The 25,835-nt window shown below is 32.5% G+C and overlaps 5 protein-coding genes and 4 non-coding genes across 10 annotated transcripts in view; 3 read left to right on the top strand and 6 right to left on the bottom strand.

The window, feature by feature from the left end:
* Positions 1-814: 814 nt before the first annotated feature.
* Positions 815-9,911, bottom strand: LOC135802137 (uncharacterized). The gene is made up of 3 exons (XM_065315663.1): positions 9,173-9,911; positions 1,908-2,090; positions 815-1,825 (listed from the first exon to the last, which is right to left on the bottom strand). The coding sequence occupies exons 2-3, from the start codon at positions 1,923-1,925 to the stop codon at positions 1,061-1,063; spliced, it is 783 nt and encodes a 260-aa protein (XP_065171735.1). The 5' UTR covers positions 1,926-2,090; positions 9,173-9,911; the 3' UTR covers positions 815-1,060.
* Positions 7,353-10,593, top strand: LOC135802138 (uncharacterized). 2 transcript variants are annotated; one of them, XM_065315664.1, is made up of 3 exons: positions 7,353-7,717; positions 7,868-7,935; positions 9,906-10,581. In XM_065315664.1, exons 1-3 carry the CDS (start codon positions 7,682-7,684, stop codon positions 10,579-10,581), a joined length of 780 nt encoding a protein of 259 aa, XP_065171736.1. In that variant the 5' UTR covers positions 7,353-7,681. The 2 variants fall into 2 exon arrangements, 1 of the variants encoding a protein (XP_065171736.1); XR_010550509.1 differs by lacking the exons at positions 7,353-7,717; positions 7,868-7,935 and adding an exon at positions 9,253-9,379 and having other exon boundaries at positions 9,906-10,593.
* A 342-nt stretch (positions 10,594-10,935) lies between these two features.
* Positions 10,936-12,947, bottom strand: LOC135802136 (probable RNA 3'-terminal phosphate cyclase-like protein). The gene is made up of 4 exons (XM_065315661.1): positions 12,524-12,947; positions 11,810-11,995; positions 11,408-11,712; positions 10,936-11,330 (listed from the first exon to the last, which is right to left on the bottom strand). The coding sequence occupies exons 1-4, from the start codon at positions 12,816-12,818 to the stop codon at positions 10,977-10,979; spliced, it is 1,140 nt and encodes a 379-aa protein (XP_065171733.1). The 5' UTR covers positions 12,819-12,947; the 3' UTR covers positions 10,936-10,976.
* Positions 12,948-13,093: 146 nt separating this feature from the next.
* On the top strand, positions 13,094-15,503 carry LOC135802135 (uncharacterized). Its single transcript, XM_065315660.1, has 3 exons — positions 13,094-14,057; positions 14,178-14,528; positions 14,969-15,503. Exons 1-3 carry the CDS (start codon positions 13,335-13,337, stop codon positions 15,215-15,217), a joined length of 1,323 nt encoding a protein of 440 aa, XP_065171732.1. The 5' UTR covers positions 13,094-13,334; the 3' UTR covers positions 15,218-15,503.
* Positions 15,504-16,533: 1,030 nt separating this feature from the next.
* Positions 16,534-25,835, top strand: part of LOC135802261 (otoferlin-like) — a 37,471-nt gene continuing 28,169 nt past the window's right edge. Inside the window, exon 1 of the mRNA XM_065315823.1 lies at positions 16,534-16,784. Coding sequence (XP_065171895.1) covers positions 16,706-16,784 — 79 coding nt within the window. The 5' untranslated portion in view covers positions 16,534-16,705. The remainder of the gene's footprint in view (positions 16,785-25,835) is intronic.
* Positions 21,294-21,366, bottom strand: TRNAR-ACG (transfer RNA arginine (anticodon ACG)). Its single transcript has one exon. It is a non-coding gene; the product is annotated as a tRNA-Arg (tRNA).
* On the bottom strand, positions 21,601-21,673 carry TRNAR-ACG (transfer RNA arginine (anticodon ACG)). Its single transcript has one exon. It is a non-coding gene; the product is annotated as a tRNA-Arg (tRNA).
* On the bottom strand, positions 21,917-21,989 carry TRNAR-ACG (transfer RNA arginine (anticodon ACG)). Its single transcript has one exon. It is a non-coding gene; the product is annotated as a tRNA-Arg (tRNA).
* TRNAR-ACG (transfer RNA arginine (anticodon ACG)) lies at positions 24,803-24,875 on the bottom strand. The gene has a single exon. It is a non-coding gene; the product is annotated as a tRNA-Arg (tRNA).

The following is a 25,835-nucleotide window of genomic DNA, read 5'->3' on the forward strand; positions in this document are numbered from 1 at the left end:
GATCACGACTGGTGTGTGAGTGTCTCATAAATTAAATTTTCTACGAAATTATTCAAAGCGCTGTAATTTTCATGCGAATGGGCAAAGAAAGTTACTTTTGTGTACAAATTGTAGATATTAAGTTTGCTTCGCGCGTCATTGTCAAAGAATAACATCAATTAATTAAAGAAATTGTTTATTGTAAACTAAATGATTATAATAAGAGTTAAGCTCATGCTCAGTGACAAATATTATGTTTTGTGTTTGGCACAATTAACGTTGGTAATATTTGAGGTTAAATTTGTTATTTTATTGTTGCAAAAAGCAACGATTCTGCTAAATACTTAAGTAATAATACTATTTATTTATGTTTTATTAAAATAAATGCTAAAATTGATTTAAGTTGTGTTTAATGGTCTCAAATAGTAAAAAATTAATTTAATTCTTTGTTTTACGATAGGCAACCAAATATGCACGTGTTCTATGTCTAACTACAAACGTGTTCAGAATATTTTCAATTAAATGTTTCGTTTTATTCGCTTAGATTCACGCTCGGTTGGTTTATGATACCGTGCAAAACTAGTTACTTTTTTGCACATCTCTTAGTTCAACAACACCGCTCCTGTCAGGTCAACACACTTTTATCCAAGAAATAATTTACTTTTACTTTCATCCAACTTTTTTCACTTCCGAATTTATCGGTTTTTCCTATTTTTTTCTTATTTTACAAACTACCATCAACACATTGTGAGTATTAGTTTAGTTTTTTCTTTATTTAATATTCTATCGTATAAAATAACATCATAAAACAACAACATTAAAAAACGAATTCAACAAGTTATAAATATAAACATTTCTATCAACTACTCAACAAATTTCGATCCGCAGCGAATCGAAACATACACAGCTTTTCAAGCAACTGGAAAAAATCTAAAAACAAAAACATTAGAACTCAACGAGTTGATGAATGATACTGGAATGATGTTCGAGAATGTTCGAGATACTCTCATCTGCAGCAGGTATTAAAAGCGAGGACTAGCAAGTTCTTTGATTCGATAAAAAAATCAGAAGTGGCGATGCATTAATACCCTCCCGAATGATCGCCATGTTCAGAATGGTCTGAACTCTCGTAACTGCCGTGGGTGTCGCCACCAAATCCGGCATAACCGTCGGATGCGTAACTGGACAACCCTTGACTGGCAGCACCATGCTCACCATACGATGAATGACCACCATCATCATGGCTGCCACCTTCACTTGCATCACCACCGCCATAACCACCGCTATAACCACCAGAATACGCCTCGTGACTGGCATGTCCATCATCATGTCCGCCATAACTTCCTGATGAATAACTGCTGTGTTCAGAATGACTGCTCAATTCGCTTGCATGATGACCACCGCTGAATGCATGACCAAAATCATGCCCACCGAAGTTATGCCCGCCATCATCATGAGATTCCTTTGCGATGGCTTCGTGTCCATGACCAGATTCATGCCCGCCTTCAGCGTGACCACCGCCGAAACCACCGCCGAAACTGTGTCCGAAATCATGACTTTCATGCCCGCCGGATTCATGCCCGGATTCGTGACCACCACCGCCACCTTCGTGACCTCCGCTGGCGTGCAACACCTTGCCGTGGTCGATTCCGCCGCTGTAGCCGATCACTTTGTAGTACTCATGATCGTCGCCGCCTTTCTTGCCGCCGACGTGCTTGTAGACAGTATGCGTGTGATGGATCTTGTGGATCTTCACCGGGACGTGGATTATCACCTTTTTATGGTGTTTACCGCCTCCACCGGCAACCGCCATTTGCACGACGTACAGCAGACACACTGCGGCTAGCTATGGTAATTAAAAAACAACATAACCTCACTTTAAAACCATTTTTTGATGATTTTATGATTAAAACTAAAAAAAAACTTACAGCTACTCGAACGAACATCCTGGCTTAGTTAGTAATCCACACGGGAGGAAGGAAGCTGACTTGTGTCCGGCACGAGTGTCGAACTGTGAATGATGTCGGGATAACCACAGACGCGTTATTTATAGGCGGTTGGCGTGCGCCGAAATGAAAGGGAAACTATCGCCAGCGAACCACGCACATTCGCTATAATAGAATATTATTGTAGAAGAGGTGCATTCGTGTTCAGCGTAAATGTATCGCGGTGTGGATGTTTGTGTTTGTGATTATCGAAAATTCCGCATGAAAGTCGACGAGGAGCCCTCAAGGCACACATGTCATACGGAAGAAAAAATGGTACACACCTGATATAGTTAGGCGTAGTAAATTAAATGCAATTGTTTGGAAATGCTTTCTTTTCTTTCATCTCGTTGCCTTTTCAATTGAAGTCAATTGTTTTATTATGAAGTTTTTTCTGTTCTGCAGGGATTTTTCGGTTTAATGGATTATTCTTAGGAATTTGTCATGTTGTTGTGCACAACAATAGTGGGAAATTTATTGTATATTTTTCGTTTATAAAAAAATATTTTTAACCTTACAATTCATTGACAACCTAACCTTTTTGCTTTTTTACTAAAAAACTAAACATTTTTCTTGAAATTTCGTGAAATTGCGAATCATTACTCTTTTTATTATACCTCCTAGGCAATAAGGTAAAGATTTTTACATTTATTAATCATTTTATCAAATTGATTGTGAACAATGCATTTTTTTCTACTTTCTTTGTTGATATTTCCAAATTTAATTTTTTTTTACTGAATTCCGCCATTTAACCTAACTTTTCCGATTTTCTTACTAAATAAATAGAAAATAATCATAAAATTTCGTTCGATTCAGAATTTTTATCTTAATTGCTTATTTTATCAACTGGATTGTTCATAATTCAATGTTTGTTTTCTTGTTTTTCGTAATTTTATTTTTTTGTGAATTTTGTCGTCTAATCCAACTTTTCCTCTTTTTTACAAAAATTTTCATAAAATTACATGAAATTTGGCTTGATTACACTTTTTTCTACATCTCCTAAGCAATAAACTAAACATTTTTATCTCCACTGCTTATTTTATCCACTGAATTGTCTACAATTCAATTTTTTCCCTTCCTTTGTTGTTTTTTCGATTATTATCATTACATCCATCCACCATAAAACCAAATCATTTATATTTGTGTCTTTGATTTGTATTATTTATTGCTACGTGCCGTTCGTTAAATCTACCTTCACCGATTTCTTGCAATGTGCAATCTCATTCTCGCACACAGCACACAGCCTCTCAAGACACTTGCTCGTAATAAGCAATGCGCAAAAACAAATATGATCGAGTGTCAGTATAAGAACGACGACCGCCAGCAGAGTTTGGAGAGTGCTGGCGAGCGCCGACATTCACGAACGTGAACATGAACTTCGAGCATTTCGAGTGAAAAAGCCAATATAATAATTATGCATTTCGTTATAATTTTACAAATACACAAGTGGAATAAACATTATCTTCAGGTTAATTTTATATAAACCAATAGTATAGTTGCGGTAGAATAAAAATATTTTGATATTTTTTGTTCTTTTATGAATTCTGAAAGAATTATTGGAGATAAATTTATTGTGTAAAGAAAAATATATTATAAATTAAATTCTAAAACTCGTCTAGTAAAAATTGTTTTGTTTAGATTGTTGTAAAACCAGTTATCAACATTTAAATTTTTTGATTTTCAACATATTTTTATAATTGATTTTAATTTGCTTTTAATTAACATTGAAATAATGTTATCAATAAAATATTTACATACACATATTGAGGATTTCGTAATAAATAAATCTCTAAAACAATAACTAATAAAAGTCGTTTGGTTTAAAAGATATTCATTAATAACTAAAACTGTTTTTCTCGCAAGTCAACCACGTCTATAGTATGTTATTAATAAATTATTCAAAAACTATGTATTCTGTATATTCTGTATATATATTCTGTATATATATTCTGTATCTAATTACGTTTAAACTTTGTTATTCATGCTATAGGTTCAAAAGTTATAAACAATTGAAATACAATTTTCGAAAAACTTCTAAATTACTAAAAACTTAAAAATTTCAAGCTTAATAATTGTATATAGGCAAAGATAATGTTATCAATTTATACTTTGGTACTATTGCTATCTTATAAGAGTGTCGCAACTATATATTCACCAAAATATAAGGTAATAATATGATTTTTGGAAGAAAACAACTTTCGCTTGCCAATATACAATATGCTTACTCTATATTCAATCACTTCTATTATTATTCGTGATTATTAAACTAATTTCGGACATTGCGTCGCGTACCCGTACCGAAATTGTTCAAAATGAAATAGCGCGCGCTTAACACACCGTAACGATCAATTAATACAATTACGGCGCGATCCGCACCGGCGAAATCAAAACGCGCTCGAACGTTAAATGCACTTCGTACCTATTATAACTATTATAAATTATAAATTATAATGGAGCGCGATTTGATAATAGAAGGTGAAAAAGTTTCTAATCGCAAACGTGAAATACGAAATGCGAAATAGTGAGAAGTGAGAAGTGAGAACTTGTGGATGGGAACGGGAGCTGAGCGTGGTGTTTTTTTTATTAATGGTATAAATATCGGAAGAAGGAAAAGAATGCGCGCATTCGCGATGTAACTTCCTTCCGCGCGTCAATCATGAAAGTTATAAATCAACAGTATACTCGTATTGTTGCGTGGAGACGTAAAAAATTTAAAGAGATTAAGCTATACAACAATTATAATGTAATTAACGATTAAGTATAGGTATCATATAAATAGAAGTATCAAGAATGTTGAGTTTTGTAGTTGTACGAGTACTTTTGTTGCGAGGGAACATGGATGATTACCAGAATGAATTAAAGTTTTGTCAATCGCATTGTTACTCATATATTAACATGAAACTAAATCAAACTTTAGCCTCTCTTCAAAAATTTGGAAAAAAACTAAAACAAACAGTTTTTTAGTTGGAAGAAGTTTTAAGTTTTGTTTTCAGAGCGCTTAAATTCTATAAACTATAATAAATATAGTAACAAATAATAAACTTTAAACAAAAAGAAGAAATTAGTAAGAAATTACCAAGAATATACATAAAATTTCATGATTCACATTCTTTGTCTGTTTCCTCGTATCTCTTAACATACCTATCTCTTGAATTTATATACAACTTTATTTACAATTTTATTTGTAAGGTGTTTTTAATTAAATATAAATAGGTGTCTCTAACTTTGACTATAAAGGCAGTAGTAAACTATCATAAAAACACTTAGAATTCACAAATCACATGCCTATAAAACTCCAAATTAATTTTAATGAGCTGTAAAAGATGGCAACGATGCAATTTTTTAACGCTTATCCTATTTTATAGCGCATTTAACGTCACCAATAAACAGTTTAGCAGACTAATAAAGTCAAACGAAAGTTGCATCTCACTTCCATCGTCTTATTAATATCAACTAGGCATACTTTACTAATACTTCAACTAGTGCTCTTACTTTAGTTTTAAGTCAGTTTTTTATCTTGCAAATGTGAAAATATCACATAATTTGCATAGAAAATTAATTTAACTAAGCATTTTTAGCGATCGGGCGCTTTAATGCAAAAAATTATATTATACAAGATTATTTTTTTACAGTGGTTCTAATGCCCACACGGTAGAATATTTCATCTCTAAACCAGATTAATTTATGCTAATTTATTTATAATTTATAATTTATTCTACAGTTGTCAATACAGTGTAGCTAAATATGTGATAGATAATTAATTAATTACACTAAAAATCGTGCTTAAAATAAAACTCGAAATTTGATTTGAAATTTAATTAGAATTAAAGTTGCATTTTGATTTAGAATGCAAAGAAAGTGTCCAGGAATATTACGATGATTCAGTTGCTTCCTATAAGTAGAAGCTATAAATATTTATTGAATAAAACTTAAATAAAGAAATGCAAATCAACTGGATGATTGAACTCGATTGTATTGATTTGATGTCTATTGCAACCCTAAAAAATTTGGCACTTGTGTAAAAACTACAAACTACAATGTAGTTTTTTACAATTTGGATAAAAATATGTTGATTGTTTTAAAGATATTTTCAAAGGTAAATTTACAGGACAGATTTAAAAAATAATAACCGTGCTCATTGCTTTGTTCATATCAAAAAATACTCTTTTATGCCTATATCAATGCTACTTCAGAAATAATGTTTAATAAGTTGCATACTTCCAACAGCAACAAACAAAAAAATTTAAAAAAAAAGAAACAAGAAATAGAGTTATAGTAACATGCGCAACTATCATAAAATTAAAATTATATCTTTCTGACTGAATACACCTGCTAATGCTTTCGCAGACGTAACTCAACGCAACACAAGCAAACGTAAATTACATCAAATTGATCCGCGGCTCCGATTCCGGATTTCCTGGCCAATTTCCCCTTATTTTTTTACTTTTAACCGCTCTCGGCGTGATATCTTCTTTTATTTCGCGTTTGATCATCATGTTATTACTTATTACTTCCCATCTTTCTGCTCAAAAGATCAAAAGATCAACACTGATTCATGTGGTCATTCACATTCGCAATCGCATTCAACTATGATTTCATTGATGATTACAAAAGCTACAAGCGAAACATTTGATGAAAGTAAAACGCGTAGAAAAAATCAGAAAGGTTAGTTTTTCTATGGATAGATACATAAATGACAGAAAGGTAATAAAATCAACGCTAATGCGCAGCGGCCAGCAGGGAAGTACGAGTACGAGTAAAGATGTGCAAAGAAGCGCGACGAACTTTTCTAACAAAGTCGTAAAAATTATGTTAGGAAATGAAAAAAACAACAGAAACGTAATAATTATTTAAAAAAATTAAATTGTCTTATAAACTGAGTTAAATATTGACCAAAAACTAAATTTTTGCTCCGCCCATTAAATATTAAAATCTGCTCATATATAGATGGCGCTACTAAATAAATCCTACATTTTTATTTATCAAAGACAGATATTTAGCGATTTTACTACTTTTTATTAAACGCAGCGACATGTCTGTAACTGTCTTTTAATAATAAAATCAACAAACTCAAATCCGTCCCTGTTGGCTCATCATTTGAAGATCTAAATTTGCGCATTAGTCTACCACCATGACCATGTAACAAAATGTTTTTCTAACCTCTTCATTTTCACTTTGTTCTCATTAGACGACTGTTGCACTTCATGCTTTCTTCGATAATCTGTGTGTGCACTCGTAGCACGCTGTTGTTGTTCATGCTGCATTTACGCGCGCTGGCTCTCTTCGTCACAGACCACACGTGCACTCCGGTGCACCACAATTGTAAAGCGTGCGCATCATTGCAAAGCAAAGCATTGCAATGCAATTGTAAGCGTGTAGTTGTTATTCTATTCATTTGAAGATGTTATGAGTGCCGGCGCGCTTCGTCCGGCACGCACACGATGAGCGCGCATCGCACGCAACAGATCTATCCACAAACAACACATCTTGTTTAATCGTAAACGTTTAGGATTCAAGTGACATCTTGAGAGTAAATTAAGATTAAATAGCGTTGAAGACTTAACCTCAAATAAACAAGAACACATGTTTCTGCTATAATGATAAATAAATGGATGTAAATTGAAGCACATTGTGAATAAATAAGTGAGAATTAATTCAATTAATATTAATAATTAACCAGCAATAAAAAAGTGACTATTGGGTGTGAAGCAATAAAGATGCGAGCATTTATTTATCATGATTACTTTTTATTGGTGAGTAAATCATTTTTATATGCTTTGTTTATTAAAATTTGCAAAAAATGCAAAAAATACTAAAAACTTTTTACGCAAAAGTGATATAAGCTCTAGTTTTACAAATAAAACTCATATTAGTCCATTATTTAATTTTATTTCAATTTTTAGACTATTTTTATAGTTTCCAATGTAATTCTTGTACATTGTGAACCTGGACCTGGCACAATCTATTATCGGTGAGTCTAACCTCAATTATAACCTACCACTACTCGATTTATTACCTAGAAATAAATTCTGAGTTATGCAGATAAAACTCGCGGCTAATGAATCACTGGCCCGCATGTATACATTAACATAAATCAATACCAATGCAAAAAGTAAACTATTTTATTCCTTTCTTGTATACCAAGTGTTGTAAACAAATAAAGCAAATAAAAACTTAAATTTTTAAGTAAATTTACTATCAATTAACAGAAAAACGTTTTTTGTCATAAAACTAAACAATAAACAACACTTTTTTTGCATTTAAATCATTTAAACCACATAAAATATTAATTATTTTGACATATTTATATATTTATTATGCTTTGTACACCTTTAGAGTAATTATTTATTAAAATTTCACTTTCTATCGACAGTGAGTGTATCTACATGTATAGCAACGCCCGCGATTATGAGCGCGCATACCCGAAAGGCATCATGCCTTGATAAATCCCGGAAGTAATAATTAAAATTAAATTTGCAAAAAAATGCAACGTTGAACTCGAAATCCTTCAATTTGTGCGATTCAGACCGATTCGGAAAGAATTAGAAACGATATAATTACAATCACAGTGATAATACGGTAAAAACTATAATAATAATAAAATAATAATAAAATCAGCAAATTTCATGTAAATAATAAATTAAAGTAATTAGCAGTTAAACTTGGCACAAATGTGCAACAAATCGTTGCTTGGATGCACGACATATTCCAGTTTTTATGCGTTTTACAGCCACATTAAGTGCAAACTTGGTAAAAGTGATTGTGAATTGTGTCGTCTACGCGCGTTGATCAAAATGGCGACTGTTACCATTGCACAAATTTCATAAAATTTCTAATTAACTTTTAATTCAGTTGCATTGTCTCACGGTGAAATGTCACATTCACTGCTCACGCTACAATTTATATTTTAAAAAATAATGCACGGCGTGTGGTAGATAGCAATTAATAAATTCATTAAATGAGATTAGTACGAGTATAGTGTTGTGCCATTGAACCATGATCTGCAATTTGTAAACATGCGCACAAAGAACACCGGTGACCGGCGTACATCTACATTAACGCGTTTTGATTCACTTTCGCTTTTACGTTTATGTTTACGTTTCGTTGCGATTGCTCTATCTCGGCATCTCGATATGCATGAAGTGTGTTTGCGATCATTTCACCGTGAAAATGTTGAATTAATGAAATGCCAAAAAATGTGTACTTACATGTTGGTTAGAAAAGTAAACAACTTTTGTTTGTTTCGCTGTCTCTGCTTCAACGTGGGTGTTCTTCATTTTGTAGAAATGTTAGGTTATGATGAGTAATCATGTAATTTTAACTCGTTTTATTAATGCTTTAAACCGATTTTCTTTTGTTGTATAGCAATTGTTTTGTTTTTACCGTGTTATGTAACGTAGAAGAAAATTATAATCGTACGTAATCACGAAAAGAGTTGAACCATATAAAATTAAACTTGCACGTTTCCACGTTTTGTTTCACTTTCATTTTGTTTAATAAGCATTTAAAATTACATGTGCAATAATTACATTTAAAGAAATGAACATCTTTATGTAGTCTTTGAGGTTATTATATTTTGTACTGCGTCCGAAAATCCGGTTGTGAACTAGTTTTAAAATTTAACCACAAGTTGTAAACAAAACACTACTCGGTTAGTGGATGTAGCATAATAATAATCAAAGTCATGAAATTTCAATTATTGTCTCGCTTAGATAGATATTGAGTAAACTTGAAAAAAGCTTACATGCTTAAATTATAGTAAAGTGTGGCACTATTGTAACGGCACAGATACATTTTTTAGGTTAGGTTAACATAACCACTGAAACCACAATGTCGACAGTTAATTTTTTGGTGAATTTTATGCTAGGTAACTTTCTAGATGTTTAGGCAACCAAACATACATCAAATAAAAGTAATTTATTAAATTATTGTATGTTATAGGAAACCAACGAAATTAGTTTTCTATAAAAAGTTCCCACCGGTACTAATCTACCCCAAGAGAACAGATGATGAATTCTCCAGCAAGTCAAACAATGATCATCAAGATTCATCAAGTTATGAGAAAAATGGTGCTGATATTGACCATGATCATGATTTAATGCCACAAAGCGGCCATATTGGACATAGTTACTACACTTCTCCAAACCATATCGACAACCAACTTGTAAAATACGGCCAGTCTGATAAATATTTCCTACTGAATCCAAACTTTTTGGAGCATCTGATACAATCCGAGGAGAAATTCTACGTGAGAGAAGTGGAAAAGAAGCCGAAATATGATAACTGGTTGACGTGGTTGTTTGGTATTGAAAGTCACAAGGAGAAGTTTTTGCATAACCACAATTTTGAGCTGGGACCTGCAATGAGTTACGCACATTTTGCTGATACAAAGTTTCATAATGAACCTGTTTATACGTATCATCCGAAAAAGCCTTTGAATATTGTTCCTATTGAACACCAACATCATGAACTTGGTGATAATATTCATCATTTGCAACATGTTGATAGTATTCCACATATACATCATCAGCATGATGATGTTAAGCCTGTTGTTGAACATATTGAAGGTGATATCAAGTATGATTTTCGGACAAAAACACATAGTTATGATAGATAACTGTGGAATTTAGAAAATTGTAACCATATTAGAAAAATGTAAAAAGAACTAGAATTGGTTAGATTAGAGATAAGAAGTAGATTGGTTAGGTATGAATATCGAATAATGTGTAATAACCAGTAGAAAAATATCATAAAACCAAAAAATGAATTTTTGATGAGAATTTTCAAATAAACATGAAAAACTCATGAAAATATTTGCCAAAAATAACTTCATACGTTATAAAAGTGTCCCAACACATTTTGATTATCAAGTTACCATCTAACAATGTTATAACCCTTTTAAGATACTTTTGAAACAATTTTGTTTAAAAATCAAAGAAAATCACTTTTTATATAAATAAAATCATAAAACTTTAGTTTTTTGTCAAATAAATTTAATTAAATGTAAAGACACTAAATTGTCCTTTTACTAAGATTTGTATAACCAATTCCTACGCACGTCAAACTTACTTTGTTAGCACCAGCCACAATTTCATCATCGTCCTGCTCCACTGGCTCAATTTTAAATGTAATCCCAAAGAATTCATGCAAATGTTGCAGGAAATTTATCGTGTACCCTGTTAGAGGACCTAAGATTATTTTCGACACATCTTTTTGACCCAACGCCATTGATAACAGCGCTAAAGCTTGACTACACGAATCTGTACAACCGCCTAAATAAATTTCCTGCAGTAAACGATGGGCTGCAGCCGTTCCAATATCTTCAGGAATTGAGGGGTCTTCGCCGTTTAATTCAGTTTTGCTCACCTTTAAAATAAAGAAAAGCCATATTTGCAGATCTATTCAATATTTTCAATTGAAAATTTAATCTTAATTGTTTTTACCTGTTCAGCAGAATAAAAAATCCCTTCGGTTGTTTCCGCATATAAATTAATACCAAATCCTGGACTTTTACCGGCATTTTTGCCTCTACATTGATCTGTATTAATGTAAACATCTGGTAGAAATTTTAGCAGCACACCTTTTGCAGTATCAACCATTCGGTTTGCAATAGCAGGTGATATTCTTAATGCGTACGCGGTTCCTCTTATACGTTTTACCATACCGGATTCTAGGAGTTGCAGGGGTCGTACAGCTTTTCTGATGGGACATTTTAGGATTACTTCACCACCTCCAAGTGGTGGCATACCTAATTTAAAACCAAAATGATAATATGTGATTTAAATCATTTAATAAATTTGATTTTGTATTACAATATTAAGTGTTTATTGAGTATTTAATCATACCTCGTTTAGTAATCTTTAAATCCAAGTCCTCATCCTCTAAAATAAACTTTTTTAAAGTGGAAATCATCGACATCTTGACATGATCGACTGATGGGTCGATATTATTGGCTGTTACTCCTCTGAGGGTTGCATTTAGGGGTACTTTGCAGAATAGGCCAAGCATGAGCAACATTTCCAAGTAATATCCTTAAAAACATTATTTTTACTGATTTTTAAAGAGAAATATTCAAAAATTTACAATCAAAAGAAGGAAGAGTATAAATACTTTAAAAACCACGTTTCTAAATTAATATTATAATTATTTCAAAGGGAATTTGAGGTGTAAACAGTCTAAATATAAATCAAATTTTAAAATTATCCATGATCCATGAGTCAATAAACTTAATAATATCTCAAAATCAAAACAAGTTACAATAATAAATTTTCCAAAATTACACACTAAAATAAATTCCTCAACTAAATAAACAGAACTTATTTCAAAACCAACACAATCTCAATTGTTCTTATCAAAACAAATCAAAAACACAATTTAGACTGCATTTTTCAAGTTTTAAAATTTTTATCTTACAATTTAATCTACTAATTTTTCCATAACAAAACACACTTCATATGAAATACACAATTGATGTCTGCAAAAATAATCTTCAGACTAGATCATGTTTATGATAAAATAAACAAAACAAAAACATAAAACTTGTAAACATGAATGTTTACCTATACTTCTCTGTTGATTGCAATCATGTTCAATATTGCCTCCATGCAGCAACCCAGGTTGAAAATAAAGAACTGTACCAGTCTCATTCAGTTCAATATTAGTACCATTTGTTAACTTATCCAGAAGCCTCACCAAACTGACTTCATATTCTTTAAGCCCTGGTTCATCAGAAAGCGTTCGGATTTCAATAATTCGTACAGGTTTACCACTCAACACTGACAGCGTAAGCCGTTGTCGCAGATTATTACTGCCTTTATATACAAGCACGTTATTCTTTTTAGATATCGCAGGCATTTTAAATTAATTAATTTAACTTTTAAAAGAATATAACATATCTTGTAGGTTACGAATGTAAATCGCACATGCTGTGCATGCTTCAACTCAGAATAATTCTCCGCAGATGGCGCAAGCTGTACCACAAAATTCCCGTAATAAACCGAGTGTTTCTAATAAAATTCAAGAAGACTCTCGAACTTTTCAAGAGGATAATTGCCGATTTTAACGACCCTAAATATTAATTATACTGTAGATGTTAATCATTTTAAGTATCAAAGCACCGGAAACCATTACTATCTATATTAATGCATTACATAAGTAAGTTTTGATGTTTTACACGAAGTAGGTACGTTGAAAATCTCACGTAACTTGATTGAATTGCTCGCAATTTTGCACGTAAATGTCGTGTCAGCTGGTCGTTGGTTCGTCTGGGTGCTTGAATGGCTTGAATAAAACACAAACCCATCGAAATGGAAACAGCACTCACTTGAAACCGCTGATCGAGTGCGCAACTTTCTACTAACAAACGCGACAATGTTCGCATCAGCTGCTGTGATTTTCCTTCAGAACCTTCAACAAGATGACACAACACTTAGCAACCATCAACAGAGATTCAACAAATTATTGCAAGACATCCAACAAATCAGCTACAAAGTGCACATACATCACCTACGAGAAGACACCGACCTAGAAACGACCTTAACCGAATTCTTAAAATTACATGACATAGTGATAACAATTGGTAATCTTACTGAGGAATTATTCACTGCAGTTGCTAAAGTTTACGATGAGCATTGGACTGATGACTGTAAAGAAACCAGCAGGGAAATTAATGAGGATTCTGACAGCAGTGAGTACAAGTACTTTCAGATCATCACGGAGCAACAGAATCACATCTTGAAACTACACAGGTTTTATTTTATTGAATCTGACTGTGTGGATTTGGATTTTACTCAGCTTTTGAAACAATTGAACAGTTTTACAAGAAAACCGGTGTATTCAAAAGTGTTTCACTATAATAAAAGTGATAAGAGAGCAAATGAGTTTGTTGACAAGTTAATATCTCGAGAAAATGGTGTCAGGTGTAAGAAACTAACAGAAAATGAAGTGATTGTTTCCTCAGGGAGTATCGAAGAGATAAATGCTTTGCATCAACACTTTGTGGATAGCTACGAAGTGGAGAACAGTTTTGTTCTTGATGAATATGAAGAGGAAATCTTAAATTCACCTTGTATATTCATTCAAGAAGCAATTCAAGTGAGTAAATTCATGTTTTGTTGGAAATCTATGTCAAAAATTCAAAATGGCGTCGATTTACTATCAATAATTAAATATTTTTTTAGTGTGACTAATGATATTCTCTTTAAATATTTGCAGTACATAAAGGAGTGTTTCGATTTGTATAAACCCGAAAACGTGTTTATTTGCTTTAACGGCGGAAAAGATTGCACGGTCTTGCTACACCTGATGATGTTAATACTAAGAACATACTACTCGAATTTCAATCGACCTGTTTTCTGCATGTATGTTCAATCAAAGAAACCTTTCCCCCAAGTGACGGCCTTCATAGATAAATTAAAAAAGTACTATAATCTCGATGTACACACCTTGACACTGGGTATTAAAGACGGTTTAGCTGCAATCCTCCAGGATAAACCCAACTTGAAGGCTTGTTTGATGGGCACGCGACGCAGTGATCCATTTTCGGCGAATCTGCGTCATTTTCAAGTGAGTTATAAACAAATTACATGAATTACACGTTAAAACATTAAGGTTTATCGTGATTATGCATTTGTTAGTGTTTATTTTCGACTTGTTTTGATTTCGTTGAGTATAATTGCGATTACAACGATTTATTATTATCAACAATGTGGGATTATTACATTATTACAAAACACAGTGATTAATCACATGCAATATGATGTGTTTTGAAATATTTTCCTTTTATATTCTTTTTTATACTTTAAATTACTTAAGAAATGCATCAAAAATATTGATTAATTTAGTAATACAATATGTAAACGAGTAAAAAGAGGAGCCACTTCCAGTTTTTATCATTTATCATTATCAACACGCGCGCTTTCATATTTAATTTATATTATATGCTTAAATATATTCATTATAAATTTAATATTTGTGTAATTTATGCAAATGTGATTAATTCGCAGGCGACTGATAACGGCTGGCCCGAAATCATGCGCGTCAGCCCGCTGTTGGACTGGGAGTTTGCGCACGTTTGGGATTATCTGCTAAGCTTCAAAGTCCCCTATTGTTGCCTCTACGACGAAGGATACACGTCCTTGGGGAACGTCGACAACACTCTAAAGAATCCTCAATTGCTGAACGAAGACACAGGCGCGTATTACCCGGCTTATCGGTTGCTAAAGAGCACCAAGGAACGAAGCGGACGCATGTAGTTAATAAATTGTGTTGATAGTAAGAAAAAGTGATTAAATTTTGATATAAATATATAAATATTGCAATGTTATGCACAGATTTGCATGGGTATTAAGGTAGGCGAGTTATAAAACAATTAAATTGCATATTTTGTATATTTTACAAACACTTTTAGGCAAAGTATCCACGATAATATATTTATTACCAATTATTTTAATGTTTTAACTATAGATTTTTTGTTTTTGTTATTTATAAGTTGTTTTATTTTGTTTATTTGATAGTAAATGAATCTATTGTTGTACTTAACCTTAAATAGTTTTATTTTAACATGAAATTTGTATTGCTGGAAAATTATTCTGGGTTTAATTGTGTTTAAACATGAGAAGAGTATAAATTTCAAAATTTCTAATTATCTATAGCATCTAAAGGGGGTGTAATATGCTAAAACATTGGAAACATTACCTAATCCTTCACAGATAACCCATTTTTGTATTTTTACGTCCTTTCTGCATTTAATATTCATTTGCTTTTCCCTTGCCAGCTTTCCCTACATTTATCTTATTTGTTCTGCGCGTGTCCTTCGTATATTTAAATTTATGCTGACATTTATTCAGTGTACGAAATGTTCTCTTTGTTCCGAGAAAGGAAAAAAAGGAACAAAACAGGATAAAACTTGTGCAATGGGTTGGAATTGTCACTTGTAAATTAATATTTACTGTTATATACAAGTGGGTACAGTAGGGGAGATTATGACAATTCCAATGCATACCGAATCATACATTTTGAATAATAAAGCATGACAAGTATAAAACGTCGGGTAAAACGCAGAAAAACAAGACTATAGCAGTAAAAATTAGTATAAACCGCATACATACCTGGTTTCTGCTACCTCCGGAACATGATGCAGTACTTTCGGTGGCATAAATCACACTGGCGATCACTTCTAGAATAAAAGAACAAAATTGATAATTTTAACAAAACTTAAGTAAATATTGACAATTTTGTCACAACTAAATTGAAATCTAATATCATTTCATATTTAAGTACACATTTCTGCTTCCGAATTAATAATATTACCTATAGATGTTCTATCTTTTAGCTTTACTCTACTTTTCTGCAAATTTTGTTAATGTTTCACTTTTACTTTCTAAGCACACCACTAGAGGTCGCGGTGTGTCTCATTGCAGCACAAAATTTCACCCAGTTTTCCCACCCGCCCGCGACCTGGTGCGGGTCATACAGCCCTCGGTATTGCCGCCTCCAACGCCACTGCTGCCCCAAAACCTAGGTTCAAATCGTGCGCTCGCCGCCGCCGAACGCCAGTTGCGCACCCGAACGGGCATCGTTCAACAAGTCGCGCGCTCGCTTTCCGCGGCCGGGGCTCGCCGATCGACGGGATTACGGCGCCTCCGCCAAAAGCTACCAAAAATTTTCACCGAAATTATTTCATCCACATAATCTCACAATTTTTTCCATTAAACTTAAAATCATAGAAAAGTGACGCGAAAATGTCGTTGGCAATTCGAATAAAACAGTTACATGTGCCCAAGTGCAAAGGGGAGAAAATCATCAAAGTCGAATTTCGAGGTAAGCAAACAAAAATATAATAAATATTACACATCAAAAGAACAAACAACAATGTTTTCTCTGTAGTGTATTAATTAATAATTGCGTGTTTTATTTTTTCGTTATGATTCGTTTGTTTTTGTTTATTTTTGCGTTGTTGATTGCGATCGAAATAAAAATAATTGAACGTGGCAATGTTTATATCGATTTAATGTTAATTTGTTCTTTTAAACTCTCGTCAGCGTGTACAAGGCTTTCGTTCCGAATTTCTAGGTGAGAGCCCGGCTGAATTTTTAAACACTTAATTTGCTTGCTCGGCTATGGGAGTGTTATGTATTATGATTGATTTTTTTATACAACCCTTGATATTTTATCAAGTACGTGGTTTCACACATGGAAATTTGCATATTTTAAATTAATATCAACAAAATTACAAGTTTATTTAGTTGTATAATTAATTTTAGTGTTTTTTGCATAAAATTTTAATTTTATACATTTTTTAAATTAAAATAAGATAATTACAAATCTAAAATATCAAAATATTTTTGAAAACATGGAAATGTTAAATTTCCTTACAAAGAAAATTGATTAAAATGAATTTTTTTTTAAATATGCAATTTGGAATGTTTTAATTTCATATTTATATTAAAAAGTTGCTTTAAAAAGGAAAATTGTGAAGAAAAATGTTATATTGTGTTACTTTTCTTAAATTTTAAAATATAAACGGTAAAAATGGCAATTTTTGAAAATTTCTGGCTTAGAAAGCCTGGAAATGCGTGGAAATCTTGGATAAATTTGAAAATTATGAATGTTTTAAGCAAACGATGCAGAAATATGTATTTCAAGAATTATTTGCAGTAAAAACACTTTTAGTCCGATTTTCTTAAGAAAAATTAAGAAATTAAATCATTTTTGAGTGTGAATTCTTCCAGGAAGAGTATAAATATTTTAAATAATGAAAATGAACACCATGTTCATTAAGACGCATTGCAACTACAATGAGAAAACCTTCTTAACGAAGGGGCATCCCTTAATGCGCTTTAATCTCAATTATCTTTTAATGCTTAGATAATTACACTCTTTTCTTATTTGAAATGTTCAGAAAACAATCAGTATTTATTCGAAAATTCAAAGAATATAAATTTTAAAAGCAGTAACAATCAAATTTAATTTATATGCATATTTGATAATAAATAAGATTACTAACCTTGAATATCAGCAAAATTAAATTGAAAATATGACAAAATGATGAATATTTGCATGCAAAAAGAAAATGTTTCGAACCCGTGTTGATGACACATTGCAAATGCGAAAAATACATATTGCAGTATGATGGAAGCGTGTTGAAAGCATGTTAAACGCCACCTGCGGCTGATTGCACCCCGTCACGGCGTTGGCTGGTGCCCGTGGCGCAGACAGCACTTATCACATCACAATTTGCATATTGCAGGTGTTTTTCACCAGCCATCCTGACAAAACACCCAAGTCCTTCCTATTACATTCTATCCTATTACAGCAGAAACATTACAAAATGTTGCTTCCTTTTAACCATACACATTATTGTGCATTACCGTCATGTTACTTTGCACATTCTATTAAGGGATGAATAATGAGTTAACTATGAGTTAATGAATACAGAAAACTAGTGAAAAATGGTATATTACAAAGCAATGTGGTTGAAATTCTTGTTTCTCAATTTTTTTTAATAAAAATGTTTAATAAATGTTTGTTGATAATTGATATTTGGTTTTAAAAATTTGCAAACAAATAAATATACAAAATGTAAATAACTACGGCTATTTTAGAAATATTGTTCTTTTACTAAATGCGTTTATTTTCCGAACAATAACATTTTTCGAATAATTAATTAATCAAACTGGACTGGAATAATGCAGAGTATTGCATAAATGTTCATTTAATTATTCAACTGTTCATTTCATTTGTCTCTTTTTGGTTTAGAGTCATCATACACGTATTGATACGTAATTAATTAATGAACTGACTACGTAAATTTGAATATTGAACATTTAGTTCATTAATATTATTTATCAATTGTGGACGCAAACACAATTTATGACAAAAGATGATTATGATTATTGTTCTATTGAACATGTTTGAATGTATTAATTAATAATATAATTAGAGATATAATAGTATGTGAAGTTAAAAGGCATAAAACAATAGAAGAGTTATTTGCATCTAATTCTAATCGTAATATTAACTCGTAAATCTAATAAATTAAAATATTTTTTTTTATTTGATTTACTTATTTCTTCCTCAACAGTTCGATAGGATTCTGATAAATATATGTATGTTTTTATGTGCATTATTCGAGAATGTCTTAACAGCATAGTTTGATTCAATAGATAATATTTTAATACAAAATTTTCTTTTCACATAAATTACAACATTTTTAAAATAAATCATTATAAATGTTTGTTTTATTATATTAACAATAATAATAAATTAAAGACAACTTATATGAAAGTTCGTTCGTTATAAATAATTTTACCGTTAGTTTTTGATTGTAAAAGCTAAAAAACAATCAATTATTTTAATGAATATCAATTTACCTATTGTAATTATACTTGCACTCAAATGTTGAATGAGTTAAAGTGTTGAATTTTTGATAATTATATTCATTAAATAAAAACGTGTTTGATAAAAATATATAATTAAAAGACGATTCAGGAAATCATAGCAAATATTTTCATTGCGTTCACTTCTATTATGACAAAATTACCATTTTGCCAATCGAATTTCACCCGAATTTCCCCCGAAAAACACGATGAAACACTAAAAATGTCAAAGTTTACTACATAAATAATTGATTATAATATATATTCAATTTATTTCAGACAGCCAAACTCGATCAATCAACACGTTACCGCATAAAATATTCATTTTGCTCTGTTTTTATATTTGGGTTGCGCTTTAATTTTTAATTAATACTCCACTCACTCACAACAACTGTCAATGCTGTGAATGAGTGTAGCAGAACTTTTGTACATAAATTCTATTTCATTTTGATTGTAATCAAATCGAAGTTTGATGCGAATCGATTTACTATTATCATTTGTTGCTTTATTCATATAAACTCAATCAATTGTTTATACAGCTGCATTCAGAATAATATCAGAAGATATTTAATAGTTTCAGTTAGATATGCAGCACACAGTGCTTTTCAAAGTTCATAACCTTCAACAGATCATAAATTAGGTTAAATTAAATTAAATTTAATTAATGTCAAATGACCTTGACGAAACACATTCTACCACCATTAAAATATAATAAAACATTAACTGGTTGGTTGTCGTCACCGGGTGGATGCCAGCGGTTACTGGCGAGTAATTCGTTTAACATTGTAACGGTTAACGCCGTTATTGCATTAGCTCGACTCACCGAACCACCAACTAGCACAACAAGTGTTGTGGACTGTTGCGAAACAATAAACGATGCATCGGGCCACCTCATCAAAGGCACGCCATGTTGATGTTATGCATGTTGCATACCCATTCCGCATATAAAATACAGCACATAATAATATAATCGAACGTGCATAAACTCACAGAGATGAAAATACACTGTGTGTCAACATGTTAATTTACACGTCATATTGACGTTGGTGATATTCACCCTGAAGCAATTTCCACACCCCCAGCAGGGTTCGAATGTCGAAAGTGTCAATCATTGTAATTTCCTTGTTAAAATTACATAAAAAACAAACGAGAAAAGAAAAAATTGCAGAAAAATTTGTTGGAAATGTAAAAGATGTAAATTTGATTAGGTTGAAGATTGACAAAGTAAATATTGACATATTTATAGCGCATATACGAGTATGAGGGGTGATGAAAGGGAAGTATAACGGAAAACTGTCCGACATGGTCGAATGCGTGAGCAAACTTGCAAACTACCAAAGCTAAACACACAACAAACAGCCACATACAAGTTGCCAACTTGCCAACTTGGAATATCAACAATAAACATCCCTTTTAACGGATGATAGGAGCACAAACATCAACAAGTGCGTTGCGCAACTATTAAACACACTAAAATCAAAGTTTCAATGAAAAGTGAATTTTAATAAACGTTTTTTTTTTGTTAGTTCTTTATAGTTAATTAATATTATGGCGTGTTCTAGTGTTTTATTTCAGTGTGCGTGATTAATGTGCGTCGTTAATCATCGTTTTCATTATTGCGATGACTAAACACTTTAGGCGCTGCTTTTTCTAATCTTCTAATGATTATAAGCTTATTCTATCTTTGCTAGTGTTAAACAATCTACGACAATGCGTTATAAATGGCGTATAATTCGTGTAGATCAATATATTAAATAGGATTTGGAGTAATAGTGATATATTTGGTTATGTTACAAGATATGCAACCAAATATACAGAAATGAATGAAAAAGTTTATTTTTGTAAATAAAAATTAGATTAATTTAGATTTTAATAAATCTGCAGCTATTTCTAATTGAAATATTAAAAGATGATGATTTATATATTTTATATACAAAAATGCAATAAATCTCGATCCTGCCAGGATTCGAACCTGGAATCTTCTGATCCGTAGTCAGACGCGTTATCCGTTGCGCCACAGGACCTTGCAACAACCCTGTACAACGAAAATTTGTGGGCTTCAATAATACTACTAGTACTAAAGTACTTTAGTCATGGCCTGGGCTATTCGTGTTTAAAGTGCCACTTTTTGTGTCAAAAAACCATAAAAAAACTGGCACTTTAGCGATGGAAATAGAAGAAAATTATAAACGAACTCATAGTTACTTAATGATAAAATATTAAAGGACGATTTATATACTAAAAAGGTCCATAAATTACGATCCTGCCAGGATTCGAACCTGGAATCTTCTGATCCGTAGTCAGACGCGTTATCCGTTGCGCCACAGGACCATGCAACAGCGTTGTGCAATAAGAAATTGTGGGCAACCATACGTGAGTAAAGTACTTTACTCACGGCCTTGGTCATCCGTGATTTAAGTACCACTTTTTGTGCCTCAAAATCGTGAAAAAACTAGCGCTTTAAAGGTAAAAGTAGAAAAAATAAATTAATAGGTATTATAAATGAACCCGAAGTTATTTAATGATAAAATATTAACCAAAGAAGATTTATAAACCAAAAATGTAATAAATTCCCGATCCTGCCAGGATTCGAACCTGGAATCTTCTGATCCGTAGTCAGACGCGTTATCCGTTGCGCCACAGGACCATGCAACAACGTTGTACATCAAAAAATTGCGTCCTGCCATAAAATATAACCTAAAATCACCACTTCTAGCAACTTTTATTGATTTTACTATATATATTTTTGTTCTCACAAGGTCCAAAATCTGCTGACTATGTACATATGTATTACGATCATCGCAAAATAGAAATGCGCAAGAGAAAAAAGCGATGCTCTCTGACGAAATTTATGTATTTTTTGTGGAACCGTTTCCGAAGGCGATAAGGGCGTGAACGTTCTATCGGAATTCCAAAAGCAACTGACAATATATCAAATTGATGTGGATGTGAACTCGACGCGAGCTTACAACATGAACCACTTGTAATACCCGCCGAACATAAAGCTTTTAAAGCTGTTTTGAGACTCCAGAATTTATCATATGTGTCATTGAATAGTCATAAAAAAGAAACAGAAAAATATGTTTTTCTAAAAATAATTTTTTCGAGTAAAAGTACATTCCTGTGGTTACGAGTATTGTGAACTTAGGAACAACCCATCTTTACTTCCAATATACATGCACGCACCTAGGGAATCTCTTTCATTTTAATTTAAAAGTTCTCTTCGTTTCCACCGTTTGTTCGTCCGCTCCGAACTCCCCAAAATCCTTTTTTATTCCCCCTTGCTTTCCCATCTCGTCTCATCGTGTCGCATTTCAAGCGCGGCGCTCGTGCATACCAGACTTTTGAGCGGAACGGTTTGAGCACGTCGCAAAGTCGGTAAAACAATACGAAAATGAACGTCTACGTCAGATAGCCGAGGATGGAAGCAGGCGGCGTGCATTTTAGTTAATTAAACTTCATTCTATTAGGCTTACGCTCTCTGGCTCCGGCACGGGCCTGGTTTTGAGTCGGATGTCGCGCCGAGCCGCAAACGCAGTAGTCGGCAGTGAGTTCCAGTGACGATGCGTAATTTAATTGCGAATCATTTTTGAGCACATCAAATATCAACTTGTGTGATGGTTGAAATTGAAAGTTTGGAGACAGAATTAGCATCACAGTTAATTTCGACTTTTAACGACTTGTGTCAACTTCAACAAGTTGTTTATTGTTTATTTCCTTAGATTTTAGTAAACAATTTACTTAATTATTTTTTTGGTTTCTTGGGCCTATTATACGCGGAATACAACAATAAAATTGAGCATTTAATTCAAAAAATAAATTAGAAATGCTACTAATGCAGATAAGTGCTTTTTTAGATTTAATTATTTAGCTATAACTATGGTTTAACCTATATATTAATTTTCAATCCATATTTAATACTCTTCAAACCATAATTTTTGACATTTTACTAATTATTCTGCTATTTAGGACAGAGACGAACCCTACCAATAATAGATTATCAAAATCTGTTCAGCCATTCTTGAGTTATAAATGATGTAACTAACAAAATTTTGTTTTATGTTTTTTTTTTGTAATGAACTGACTTCAATCAAAAATACAAAATGGCGGACATATCATGTTTGATTCCGTTTGCATTCGTTCATTTATAAAGTACCTAACAAGTCAATCTTAGGAAATAACTTCCTTTTTATTTTCCACTTCTTCATTTCCTCGAGGAATTGAAATATTTGTATGAACATGCCTATACAATATCCGTGTACATCTTCGGTACATCTTTCCTTTATTCTCTGACTCTGGTTTCTTTTCTGTCTACATCTTTAACGCTAATATATACACTGTAATATTGCTCCAGACAGAATCCGAACCTGTGTAGCAGTTGGAGTAGAGTCACTGCCACAACACACACGATACAGATTCGGTTCTCGCTTCAAGATTGACGTCATTCGGGAATTGGGAGAGTCCTTAAGTGGCGTTACGGACGCTCAGAACATTCAGGACCCTAGAGGATCCGAAGGGAAGATCGTACACCTGCTACGCGTTCTAATAACAATCTGGTTCCTAATAAGAACGAAACAAGCGGTACCAATTTGCAATTGGTTAAAGATATTCATAAATTAAAAAAATCTAAAGTGATATTATGTTTCTAATAAGTCAAGAACAACCAGTACCAATTTTTATTATTATTAATTTACCTAATTTGTCTCTTCCTGACTCGTATAATTAATTATTAAAATATCAGAAAATTTAAAAAAAGAAATAGGAAGATAAATTTTACAATAATTTCCAATACGATTCAATATCCGTTGCCGCTTACATTAAATAAAGTTAAATGATATTAAATTATGTTTTATTTCGACCATATTGTCTTAATAACAAAATTGAATTAAATTTATGAGGAAACACGAAATTGGCGTGACCAATAACTACGAAAATTTTATTAAAAAGTATCTTACTTAATTACTTCCTTGTTTCTGGGCCCTATTGTTCCTTGTTTCGGGGCACCTTGGTTATTAATACTCTCAATTTTATATTAAAGAAATGAGAAATGCTAATAATGCACTTTAACGTAATTTTAGTAATTTTCATCTCTGTTTATCACCCTACAATTTTTATGTGTGCATCATAAAGTACCTTGTTTGTTTTTCCTTACTCAAAAATATCACCATACCAAAATTTATCACAATTGATTGAATAGTGTGTACGTAAAAGTGTAACAAATAAACAAACACTTACTTGTTTCCAATGTTTGATTTTCGGTACAAATACAAAATGCAACAGTTTTGTTCGTTTTATGTTAGCACAACAGTGGGTTTGGTATTGTGAATACCAAATATTTAATTTATTTCCAGAACTACGCAAAATGTAGATAGGAATTAATTGAAACTATCAATAAACTTGTAGTTATTTAATGATAAAATATCGAATGAAGGAATTCTATGCAAAATATGCAATAAATAACGATCCTGCCAGGATTCGAACCTGGAATCTTCTGATCCGTAGTCAGACGCGTTATCCGTTGCGCCACAGGACCTTACAACAACGTTGCACCAAGAAAAATTGAGTGCAACAACCAATTATAACCTAAAATCGCCAGTTACACTAACTTTTATTAATGTTACTATCTTTTTAATTCCCACAAGGTCCTAAATCTGTTAACTATGTACAAATGTATTACAATCAGCTCAAAATTGAAATATTGTTATATGAGTATTTTAAATGCCTAGCATAATCTGAATACCAAAAATTAATTTACTTCCACAACTACGCAAATTGTGTCATTTATTCATGAAGTAATAGATTAATTTCCGTATCTTGTTGTGACGAAATTAATACGACACTATACGACACCCATAGCAGCAGTCAACATACCTCTACACCCATGTCCATGTCCTTTCCGTTGGCTTAGCGCTTAGTCCTTATTCCTACCTCGGTTGACTCTATGCCTTCGTGTAGGTATTTGTCCGTGTTTTAGCGTTCATTTGTTGCTTCACGTTGGCAGCATGAATAAAACACGTTGTTGTTTACTCGGCGACGCCCGGCCGACTAATCACATTTGACTAATGGCCCTCGCAGAACACACAAAACATCTAAGTCCATCCGAGTTGCCGTTGTAATTCTTCGCTCCGTGTTTCTTTCGTTCGTTATCCCCCGCTATACATACCTATAGCAAACACCGGTAACGGTAACAGTAACACAACACAATTGCTGAAGATTAATGTGAAATCAAAGATGCCAGACTGTGTAAACATTTAATGTAGGCAACCCAAAGTGCTGTGTATTTAGACCGGTCGTTGTATCATTGTAAACAAAGTAAACTGTAAGGAGTTTATAGTTTAAGAATTATACGACTTGAACAAATGCTGCGCTCTTTTATTACATGTGCAACACTCGTGTCGTGTTGCGAGTACTTACTGGACTTTACTGCTATTTACTTCATTTAAGTTTCGGCTTTATGGCGCACAATATTGCACTTTGTTTTAGCTTCTTTTCG

Source organism: Atheta coriaria, unplaced genomic scaffold (assembly GCF_025399875.1).
Source record: "Atheta coriaria isolate IRGN ID8LTWV9N9 unplaced genomic scaffold, Caltech_Dcor_3.1 hic_scaffold_16_pilon, whole genome shotgun sequence".
NCBI lineage: Eukaryota > Metazoa > Arthropoda > Insecta > Coleoptera > Staphylinidae > Dalotia > Dalotia coriaria.

Bases quoted from the DNA above. Each gene is read 5' to 3' on its own strand.
- LOC135802136 (XM_065315661.1), bottom strand. From the start codon at position 12,818: ATGCCTGCGATATCTAAAAAGAATAACGTGCTTGTATATAAAGGCAGT. The intron at 11,996-12,523 runs GTAAACATTCAT...AATGTTTTTAAG, and splicing joins CAATCAACAGAGAAGTATAG to GATATTACTTGGAAATGTTG. The intron at 11,713-11,809 runs GTATGATTAAAT...GTTTTAAATTAG, and splicing joins TTTAAAGATTACTAAACGAG to GTATGCCACCACTTGGAGGT.
- LOC135802135 (XM_065315660.1), top strand. From the start codon at position 13,335: ATGTTCGCATCAGCTGCTGTGATTTTCCTTCAGAACCTTCAACAAGAT. The intron at 14,058-14,177 runs GTGAGTAAATTC...AAATATTTGCAG, and splicing joins TCATTCAAGAAGCAATTCAA to TACATAAAGGAGTGTTTCGA. The intron at 14,529-14,968 runs GTGAGTTATAAA...ATTAATTCGCAG, and splicing joins CGAATCTGCGTCATTTTCAA to GCGACTGATAACGGCTGGCC.
- LOC135802138 (XM_065315664.1), top strand. From the start codon at position 7,682: ATGCGAGCATTTATTTATCATGATTACTTTTTATTG. The intron at 7,718-7,867 runs GTGAGTAAATCA...TTCAATTTTTAG, and splicing joins ATCATGATTACTTTTTATTG to ACTATTTTTATAGTTTCCAA. The intron at 7,936-9,905 runs GTGAGTCTAACC...TGTATGTTATAG, and splicing joins CCTGGCACAATCTATTATCG to GAAACCAACGAAATTAGTTT.